This window comes from Micromys minutus (genome assembly GCF_963924665.1).
Source record: "Micromys minutus genome assembly, chromosome: 6".
Classification (NCBI taxonomy): Eukaryota; Metazoa; Chordata; class Mammalia; order Rodentia; family Muridae; genus Micromys; species Micromys minutus.
Window position 1 is genome coordinate 13,044,636 of NC_137975.1, and position 11,094 is coordinate 13,055,729.

At 53.2% G+C, this 11,094-nt stretch overlaps 1 protein-coding gene across 1 annotated transcript; it reads left to right on the forward strand.

Annotated features, from left to right (window-relative positions):
* Positions 1-5,749: 5,749 nt before the first annotated feature.
* Positions 5,750-10,644, forward strand: EN1 (engrailed homeobox 1; the record flags this gene model as incomplete). Its single annotated transcript, XM_080918321.1, has 2 exons — positions 5,750-6,659; positions 9,523-10,644. The coding sequence occupies 2 exons, from the start codon at positions 5,750-5,752 to the stop codon at positions 9,837-9,839; spliced, it is 1,227 nt and encodes a 408-aa protein (XP_080774447.1). The 3' UTR covers positions 9,840-10,644.
* Positions 10,645-11,094: the final 450 nt, after the last annotated feature.

Sequence of the window (11,094 nt, forward strand, 5' to 3'; positions counted from 1 at the left end):
GCTCCGGGAACTCCGGGCCCCAGGAGACCCTTTGGAATGAATGTTAGGGATCCCAATACCTCACCCCACACCTCCATTTCTCAGTCAAGGGAATGGGGTGTGTGTGTGTGTGTGTGTGTGTGTGTGTGTGAGAGAGAGAGAGAGAGAGAGAGAGAGAGAGAGAGAGAGAGAGAGAGAGAGAGAGAGAGAGGGAGAGAGAGAGAGAGGGAGAGAGAGAGAGAGAGAGAGAGAGAGAGAGAGAGAGAGAGATTTCAGAATAAAATGTCTCCACTTCTGCTGCAACTACTAGGTGTGTGTGGGGGAAGGAGGTACATCAAATACCTGAGGAGTAGTCTAAGGCAATAACCCTACTGGCAGGCTTTTTCTTGAGCTTTCTAGGAAAACGGATTGGGGGTGCATGTGTTCACACACAGAAAAGGTAAAAAAAGAAAGAAAGAAAGAAAGAAAGAAAGAAAGAAAGAAAGAAAGAAAATAAATGATTACCTCAAAGCTTTCTCCACAGCCAGGACTTAAAAAAAAAAACAAAACAAAACAAAACAACTGCCGTCCCTCGTTTCGAGAGTTAACTGAGAAATTTATTTTTAGAGGTTTGGCTCCAGAGCCTGCACCCAATTCATCGGCTTTCTCTTCCCCCTTGTCTGCTGCTCCCTGTGCCACTCTGGGCTTCTAACAACATTCCTGAAGACCCTTAACCAAGAAATCCCCCTCCAGCACGTACCCACCCCATATTGTCATGCCCTCCAAATGAAGACCGAAGCCCTGCGCGCTAATTGAATTAGTCTATTGAAAAGACTGTCAGGTACAATCACGCGGCTAGAGGCCTCACATTTCCCAAGGTCTATAGGCTTTGGGGACCTGCAATGTATAGTCTGACCTTCTGGCTCACGATAATGCCCGCACTTGTACCAGAAATCTCCTTGCATTCACTCCCAACAAAACCGCTGGTCACCCAGTCCCCGTAGGAAGGCTGCGTGCTATTGTGTTGGGACAACTCATTCATGTCCCGCACCACGAGGCCCCAAGCCCCACTGCCATCTGATCTACACTGGAAATGGGATTACCGCCCTGTGCAGGCAACACCAGCTACTGCAGGACCACTCAGCTCCATTCTGAGACAAGAGGGTTGGGTTTTAGATTTTCACTCACTTTTCCCACCCCTCTTTTAAGGTAGGAAGTGGAGAGGACTCTTAGGTTGTCTCAGCACGAACAAAATTCAAAACTCTTTCGAAAACCCCAAACGCACGGTAGGAGATGTTCCTTCTTGAACACAAGCTATCAGCAAATGCATTTTCCTTCTTGACAGGCACTGGTGGGGCTGACTTAGGCCCGAGTCATTTGAGGATCTCCTGTCTTCCGCTGAGTTACACAGTGTCTTACAAGCAATGCTCTGTAGACTGCATTTTCCGTGATGGCTCTCCGGCATCACGGAAAGAGATATGAACACAAACTCTTAATGACTTGTGGCTGTTCACCACGTTCCAAAGAGAGGAAAACTTTAATACTTTTCACCCTCAGAAAACTCAAGTCATTCCTTTGTCTGATCTCAAAGTTTCCCGGCAGCCCCCCCCCCCTTCCCTCAAGGGTATATACACTTTTCCCTCTGCTTGAGCAGACGTCTTTGCCAGAGTTGAGCCTCTATGAATGGGGGATGTTAAGAAACTGGAGAGGATTGGAGGGTTTGGGGGTCTCTTTATTCACTGTATCATGTTCTCCGGTCCAGGGGAGTTGCTTTTGGGGTAGGAGTTTTTGGGGTAGGAGGGCTATCTTACACTCCCACACCTTTTGGCGTTCAGAATTAAGCAAAAATCCTTTCCTTCTTTGTCATTTCTCCCACCCCCACCGCCCCCCCTGGTTCATTTGCGCTGGATATGGAAAGGTGGGGTGGGGGGGGGGATAAGTCTAAGAAGGAGATAATGCCCGGCCTGTGGTTTTCTGCTGGGATGCCTCTTGTGGGGGCAGCCACACCGATGAAAACAGCAAGGCAAGGAAAGAACGGTGCTGATCTCCCGTTAGTTCCTGTTCTCTGGACTCAGGAGCTGGATGCATTTGGACAGAGAAGATGCATTTCATTTCTGGTCAGTTCCCACACCTGCTTCCTGCTGCCTTACCTGCCTGCTGTTCTGGCGTGGGCACTTATCAAACGGCAAGACCTTCCTCAGCCACCAAAGGCAGCGGGAGAAGAGTATCTTGAAAAACACCAGGACTCCAAACAGTCACACTGGCATACACCCTGCACACAGACACCAAGCCCCTTTGCCCAGATACTTGAACACGCCACTCACCCTGCCCCTGCTTGTAGCTTCTCACCCACGCGCCAGCCCCGGGCTCGGAGTTCTCTGGACCCCTCACACAAGTGTCTCGGCCAATATTTGCTCACTCAGCCTGCACACACCTCTCGCCAAGGCTTGCCAAGACGTCAGCACAGGCACCTAGAGTTCCCAACTGTATGTTCAGTTTTAGGAGGGAGAGGAGGGCGTGGAGCCTGGGTGGGGGTCGTGGAGCTCAGGCGACAGGTCTAAAGGAGCATCCGTCTGGGGCTGGATCTGGGGGGTGGAGTGGGGGGGACAAGCCAGTGCGCTGCAGAGGAGCATCACCTAATCCAGCCGGAGCTCGTGGGCCGCGGGTGCATTTATCATCCTATTACTGTAACAAATCCGAGCTCTACTACATGAAAGGTAAAATGAATTACCGACGTTAAGCCGTCAATAAAGTCATTTCTGTAAATGGTGTCTCCAAAGGGCCGCCGCATTATTCAGCTGGCTTTATCAGCTGCCTGGAAATTACGTACAGGACCGGGCCGCGCGGCGCGCGGGGCCGCTCACTTTGATTAAACGTCTTGCCAGCGCTATGTGACAGAGCTTTTGACCAGGGTTTTATTCACAGGCCTGTGATGAACGCCAAGCTGATCAGGCGGAATGAAGAGTAATTAAAACCTATAAATTATCTTCCGCAGCCCTTCTCACGGCGTCTCCTGCAGGCGAGATAAGGCGTCGAGACCCTATTTACGGTGCTGAAAGGGACCGCGGCGCACAAAAGCTACGCGGCTAAATAGGATATTGATAGTGTCCTAATTAGAATTTAATTAAGTACCCACGGTCGCTTGCGGGATAAAGATTTCAATTTTGCGAACTTAAATATAAATAAAAATCCCATCCCTGTTTCGGGGGGAAGGAGTGAGGGCAACTGGAGATTTCGGGGAGCCCTTGGGTTAGAAACAGAAGGTAACCCATGAGACAGCACAGTGGATGTGAAGTGGCTTCAGAAAGTTGGAGAGACCGCGGTGGCCCCAGAGACTCAACTCTGGAGAGGTTCTTGCAACTAAACCCCAAACGCAGTGCATTTTGGAGAACTGGCCCGGGAAGTCGGGAGATCTCTGCTGAGCCGAGATACATCCAAGCAAAAGAGGAAGACCGGAATTCCTCTGGTCCCCAGGACAAGCTTTGCATCAATGATCCGGCCAGAATGGTGGGTTTGAGTGTCTGTTCCTCCCAATCTAGCTCTCTTCTTCCCTCTGTGGCTTTTAATCTAATATTATTTATTTCTTTTCTTTTCTTTTCTTTTTTTTTAGAACCAGGGGTTAGAGAGTATAACTCTTCTGAGCCAAAGAGGTAGTCAGAAACCATAACATTTGGGGATGGCGATCAGGGAAGTATTGGTCTGCCAGGATCTCCAGCAGGACTCTGGGTGGGAAAGGCCTCCTTTTTGCAGAGGGCTTTCTGAGACTCAAGCCTTCAAAATCTACTGGTACCTGAGCCTCCAAAACAGCTCTCCAGGAAATCACTCCAGTGCCCAACATCACCCTTCAGTCCCTAACCCTGGTTACAGAAAACTTTTGAGGTACTCCTCTCAGGGGAAAATAGGAGATGCCCAGAATACAGCAGCAGCATGGGAACCACTGGAGGCGAAAATGCTCAGGGCCCCACCTCAAGTCGCCCTGGAGTGGGTAGCAAAAGCAGCGAATTCAGCTTAGAATTAGGGTAACCCATCGTCCCACCTTCGGCCGGCTAAGGCAAATATTTGAAGGGCGGTAGTTTTATTGGCTTAATTTTAACTTCTCAGGGAAATCTAACACAGAGGTTTCCCTGAAGATGAAGCCCAAACCCAGGCCTTGCAAAGCAACACATCATGTCGCCTGGCTCAGGGGCTCTTTTGAGACAACTCTACCGGGTTAGGCCAACCCCGATTCCCCTTCGTCAAGGAAGAAAAGGGCGGCAGGCACCGGAGAACATTTGTGGCCTCTGGACGTGGCTCCACAGCGTCCCAGCAGCCTGTGGGTGTCAGCGATGCAGACCGGGAAAGGCATGGTTGCTGACCTCAGCGACAGTGTGGCTAGCCATTGACATAAACCAACAGTGCCAGCAAGGTGTAGCAGGCCTCGTGGGTTTGCCATTAGTGGGAAACAAACTACAAACTACACCTCTGAAAATAGCCCTACCTAAGTCTTTCGCTCATGCCCAGTCTCTTTGGTTCCATTCATCTACACACACACACACACACACACACACAGAGAGAGAGAGAGAGAGAGAGAGAGAGAGAGAGAGAGAGAGACAGAGAGAAAGACAGAGAGAGACAGAGAGACAGAGACAGAGAATATAAGAATATAAGCTAAATGTATTCTGCGCGCGAGTGAGGTTGGGTGGGGGTGGATGGTATCCCAAATCCCTGCCGCTTGTCGCTGTCCCCAGCGCTGCGCACAAACCCATAATCCTGTATTTCTCCAACAAGTTGTGGACTTGCTTCTCTTATCTGTCTACATCCCAAATTCTAGCTTTCTCGGATCTCTTCGTGCCCTCTTCAGTCCAGATCTGAAGGAGGGGGAGGGGCGTGGGCACAGATGGGGGCAGGGCAGGCCGGACGTACGGGGCCTGAGCCTCTGCACCCCCTTTCCACCCACGGCCGCCGCCCCCGGATTATTTATCCGCAAAGTCCCGCGCGCGCCCATTGGGCCGAGCCCTGAGTGTCAGCGCGAGTCCCGGCTCGCCATTGGTCCTACACACGTGCGGCCCTGACTCACGTGCTTCCGGTTTGAAGGCAAAAAGTGTGCCTGGGTGATTTTTTTTTTTTTTTTTTTTAAGCGAGAGAGTTTGTGCAAAGATCCGAGCTGTCAGAGATTTCAGGGGGGAAAAAGGAGCCCGGCACTGGCGGAGACGCGCTCTCCCTGCAAAAAAGCAAAGGCGATTAAAGGCGCTGCCAACCTCGCGCTCTGGGCACAGCTGAGCGTGACACTGGGGAAGTCAAACCCCTCTTTACAGCCTAGGAAGATGGCTAGACTTTAAAGACTATTTTTTCCCTTTAAGGAAAAATTCTCGGAGCTTAAAAAAATCCTTTTATTCTTTCTTTTTTTTTCCCCCCTCTTTTTTTTTTTTTTTTTTTTTTTTTTTTTGAGCCGTGGCTTACTCCCCCATTAAGACCAATCACTGAAATCTGGTTGCTGAAAGAGAAAGAAAAAAAAAAAAGAAAGAAAGAAAGAAAGAAAAGAAAAAATAGCCAAGTGTCTTCACTGTATCTGGATGTCTACAAATTAGAAAGAGGGAGAGAGCGAGATTTGCTCCATCAGAACCGGCGAGAGCCAGGCCAGACGCTCGGCTTTCTTTTTTTTCTCCTGTACCCGCCCTGTGCCTTCGTTGAGGCTTAGCCTTGCCTCCTTCCTCTCCGCGCACCCCCACGGGCCCGCTGGCAAAGTGGGGTGGGGAGCGAGGCGCGGGGGGCGGGGGCCGGCGCCGCGGCCAGGGCTGCCGGGCGGCCGAGCATGGAAGATCAGCAGCCGGAGCCTAAAAGTCAGCGCGACTCGGGCCTCGGCGCGGTGGCAGCGGCGGCGGCGGTGGTGGCGGCGGCGGCCCCGGGCGGCCTCAGCCTGAGTCTCAGCCCAGGAGCCAGCGGCAGCAGCGGCAGCGATGGAGACAGCGTGCCGGTGTCCCCGCAGCCAGCGCCCCCGTCGCCTCCTGCGGCATCCTGCCTGCCGCCCCTGGCCCATCACCCGCACCTCCCCCCGCACCCCCCGCCCCCGCCGCCACCGCCGCCGCCGCCACCGCAGCATCTCGCGGCGCCTGCTCACCAGCCTCAGCCCGCGGCCCAGCTGCACCGCACCACCAACTTTTTCATCGATAACATTCTAAGGCCCGATTTCGGTTGCAAAAAGGAACAGCCCCTGCCGCAGCTCCTGGTGGCTTCGGCTGCGGCCGGAGGAGGCGCAGGAGGAGGAGGAAGCCGCGTGGAGCGTGAGCGAGGCCAGACTGGTGCAGGTAGAGACCCCGTCCACTCTCTGGGCACAAGAGCTTCGGGCGCCGCCTCGCTCTTGTGTACTCCAGATGCGAACTGTGGCCCACCCGACGGCTCCCAGCCCGCCACCGCCGTCGGCGCGGGCGCGTCCAAAGCCGGGAACCCGGCTGCTGCGGCGGCCGCGGCTGCTGCGGCGGCTGCGGCGGCCGTGGCGGCGGCGGCGGCGGCAGCAGCATCGAAGCCCTCGGACAGTGGCGGTGGCAGTGGAGGCAGCGCAGGGAGTCCCGGGGCGCAGGGCGCCAAGTTCCCGGAACACAACCCCGCGATCCTACTCATGGGTTCGGCGAACGGAGGGCCGGTGGTCAAGACTGACTCGCAGCAGCCCCTGGTCTGGCCCGCCTGGGTCTACTGTACACGCTACTCGGACCGTCCATCCTCTGGTGAGTACCCGAGCCGGGGTGTGGGGATGCGTTCAGGCCCCAGCCAAGCCCCAGAACTCCCAGCTCCTGCTCTGGGGAGAGCAAGCCCAGTTTGAAGCGCTATCAACTTCACGTCCGACTTGTCCCCTTGCCCCGGGTCCCAGGCTCAATTCTGCCATGCTGGCCTTTACCAGGGAAATTCCAGCTATTGGCACGCACAGTTTCTGCCGTTGGATTTTACGAACTCTGAGCCTTGGGGTCATTTTCGTATTATATTTTATGTTTGTCCTCTCGAAGAAAGATATATAATTACTCATTGGCGTATTTAGCAGGGAAAGGACGCTTTGAGCTGGCGGGAAGATAGGCCTAGCAACTTGGATCTACATCTACCACCTTAGTCCTGTCAGGGCTGGCTTTAGCCAGGGAAATGAACCAGAGAAATATTCTTTGCCGCGTGTTTTAAACAAGCACCGTGGATATTATTCTGTGTGTCCGTTTACATGAAGACAGATAAGGGGGAGACAGAAAAAAGACGCTATCCCTTGCGCCCAGCCCGGGTATGGGGTGTCTACCCGCGTGGGTAGAACGTAGAGTAAGACCTTAGCTAGAAAGGTGAGCAGGCCTTGGGAGAGCAAAGCGAGCCGGCCAGGGGTAGGTTAGAAAGCTGGACCATGGGCAAGGGAATCATAGTGTGCCCGATAGGACTCCCCTGTCTCTTCAGTCTCAGTTTCTTTCTTTCACTCTCTCGCAAATCCGCCCGTTCGTAGCTGTCTGTCTGTCTTAGGGCAATTCTCTGCTTTCTTTTCCTGTGCTGGAGCACCTACCCAAGGTCAGCTGCTGGGCCCTGGAAGAGGAGGGCTCGGGCCTGCTGCTCCAAGCATAGACCAGGAGTTTCAGGAGGCCAGTGCGGCCTCGAGGAGAACAGCAGGGGTTTGGGGCCAGGGACAGCGTTGGGCGGGCCAGGGGGCCGGGCAAAATGTGCCCCACCGCTGGCTGGCGTCTTGCGGCTTTGCTGCTTCGGGCCCGGTGCGATCGATGCACGCTATCAGGCCCCGCCATCTCGAGCCCCGTTATTGACACGTCGGGCTCCCTGAACCTCCGAAAAGCTGCTTTGATTGACTCGCCTGATGGATAGAGTGATTGAGCTGTCAGGCTGAATGGGTCGGGCTGGCCAGGAGGCTACGATTTTATTACAAGTGTCCGTGCCTCTGCACACAACAACAACACTACAACACGCTCAGGACGCGCCTCCCGCAGCGGAGTCTCTTGGAGGATGCGCACGTTTCCTGGGTCATCTCTGCCTGCGTGGCTCATGATTCATCTAAACCCAAGTCTTGCTCAGGAGCAGGCCTCGTCTTTGTTCCTTGCTTCTTTCCGGTTTACAGAGAAGTAGGGAGCAGGTACTTCTCCAAAGGTAGTTAACGGGAGGAGTAACAACCTAGACATGATTCCTAACATCCAGTTAGGCCTGGATCTCCTCACAAACAGCTAGTGTGCTGGCTGCTGGATCCCACCTCTCAGTTTTTGCAGACTAGGTTTGCACACGCCAGCAAAGACCTTTCTTTCAGATAGTTTTAGGTAATAACAGACGGGTCAGGACAGTCCCTTGAGTCCACAGACCTTCACAGCTACCACCGAGGCCATCCACCCAGTGCCAGCATCCCAGTAAGATTGCCAAGAAGCAGGCTTCAACCCTACAGCCAAGGTCCCCAGGCTGGACCTCATACCAACCTTCCATGTTAGCATTTGAGAGAGGCCTCATCCTCTTGAAGAGTGTTCCTTTGGTCTTCCTACACATCTATCCATCCATCTTGGGGATGGTAGCACGTGTGCCCTGCTCTAATTGTCTCTTTTACCATTATCTTTGGTTCTTGTTTTGCTTATGGGTGGGGACGACAAGGCAAGGGTTCTCACAGTCCACGGGCTCCCGAATTTGTTTGTGTTACTTCAAGACTTTTATATCCTGAAATTGGGGCAAGCAGGTTCAGAAGAGAGAAGAGGTTCCTCCTCTCCCCAGCCCGGTCTGCCCCCATGGAGAGTCGGGGGCGGGGGGGGGGGGGGGGGGGGGGTAGGGCATGCTCCTTTCTTCCTGACATCAACTGAGAAGCTAAATAAAATGTCCAGGGGTCTAAACTCATAGGCTTCTACCCTAATAGGGAAGGGGCAGGCAGTCTCTGGCTTCACTGCAGAGCAAGCTTCCCTCAAGTCAAACAGAAAGGGATTCCTGGTTCTTGGGAACTGTGATCTCAGCTCCCCTGTTCTCTCTGAGGTCAATGGTGAGAATCAGGTAGGAGCTTTGCATAGGCTGTGTGTGTGTGTGTGTGTGTGTGTGTGTGTGTGTGTGTGTGTGTGTGTGTGTGTATCTTCCCAAGAATAAAGTGGGAACCAAGGCAGACCAGCCATTCAGCCATTCGTCCCAGGGCCTAGCCATAGTGTTGTATTTTATCCCAGGGCTAGGAAGACATTCTGGTTCAGGGACCCCCTAATCCAGGCTATACCCTGGGACCCCCAGAGCTCACTCTATCTTTAATTCCTCCTCCACTCCCATTTTGTTGTTGTTGGCCTCCTGGGCCAGAAAGTACTGGGAGCTAGGTCTGTTCTCGGCTTTCTTGAATTGGGTGGCCCCCGTGATCCCTGCCAGTGTTCCTGCTTGGTTTATGAGTCCCTCCTGCAGAGGGGGACCTAGAGATCTCAAAAGTGTAGATCTGGGCTCTTTAATGGAGATAGGGGGATCCAGCCTCTGGCCTCCACAACCGCCCCGGGAAGCTCGGGATCCCTGCGGTGTACTCCACACAGCCGTTCTCAAGGCTTACTCTGCCCTCTCCCCCTCTCTCTGCTCCCGACCCCCTTCCTCCCCTCCCCGGCCCTGTCCTCCCCTCTGCAGGTCCACGCACCAGGAAGCTCAAGAAGAAAAAGAACGAGAAGGAAGACAAGCGGCCGCGGACTGCGTTCACGGCCGAGCAGCTGCAGAGACTCAAGGCGGAGTTCCAGGCAAACCGCTACATCACGGAGCAGCGGCGACAGACCCTGGCCCAGGAGCTCAGCCTGAACGAGTCCCAGATCAAGATCTGGTTCCAAAACAAGCGTGCCAAGATCAAGAAAGCCACCGGCATCAAGAACGGCCTGGCACTGCACCTCATGGCCCAGGGACTGTATAACCACTCTACCACCACGGTCCAGGACAAAGACGAGAGCGAGTAGCTGTGGCCAGCTCCGGGGCCCACCGGTCCAACGGCGCCCTCGTGTCACCTCCAGACTCCGCGGGGCTGCCGTTTCGCCGGCCCCACGCCCGCCTGCAGAGACGATCGCTAAGGAGGGAGACATCAATCAGGGCGACAGAGAAAGCAAGCGAGAGAAAGCAATCCTCCGAGCGAGTGGACATTCACATTGGAACAAAAACAAAAAAAAAAAAAAAAAAAAAAAAAAAACAAAAAAACAAAAAAACAAAAAACGGTTTTTGGAACGGGAGAAAGACTCGGACAGGTGCTATGGGGGAAAAATAAAGATCTATTCTCTAAGTCACTGTTTAAGATGAAACTGCGAATTCCTTAAAGCTCTATCTAGCCAAACTGCTTACGACCGTGTATATATTTAATTTCAGGTAAGGAAAACAGATATCTGTAGCGATCTCTATTTGCTGGACATTTTTATTAATCTCATTTATTATTGTTATAATTATTATAATTATTATAATTATTTTATCCCCCCTCCCTACCTTGCTGCTCTCCCCTGGCCCAGTTTCGTTTTCGTTGCTCTTTTCCTTTGAATGTTTTTGCTTCTCTGGGTACCTCCCGCACCCCCAACCCTGGCCCTGGTTTCTCTGGGACTTTTCTTTGTGTGAGTGTGAGTATGTTTCCTTGTGTGTCTGCCCTTCGCCTCTCCTCTACCCACCCAGGACTCTTCTATTGGTCTTGTCTATCCTTCCCCTAAACCCCCTTTCCTTTTCCGGAGACTCCTTGAGAAATACAACCCCCACAGACTGCGAGACTGAACCGCCGCTACAAGCCAAAGATTTTATTATGTTCAGAAACCTGTAGTCTGAAATAAAATGTTCACTGTGTTCACGAGTTCCTGACTGTCCTCTTCTTTGTGAGGTGGGAAGAGCCCATGCAGGTACGGTGTGCCGGCCACCACCTCGGCTGTCCAGGGTGGGTGCCCTGGGAATTTCAGCCATGGCTGCAACCATCGCCACCCAACAAATGCTAGGGTGAAGGAGAGAGGAGAGCGTAAGCACAGGCGGTCCAGATTTGCTTTGGTTTTGGTCTGGAGGGTATACTTAGTCCCCGAATGTATTCTAGGGGACGCCAATGCCAGGAAGTCCAGTCCTTCACTGCCCTGCCCCCAGCGGCTCCAGCCTGAGCTTGCGCAGGCTCAGCCAACTGAGTCCTCTGGTTCAACCTGCTTCCATGCACCAAGTATACCTTTACACCTCTTTTCGTTCTTTTCTTTCTTCCTT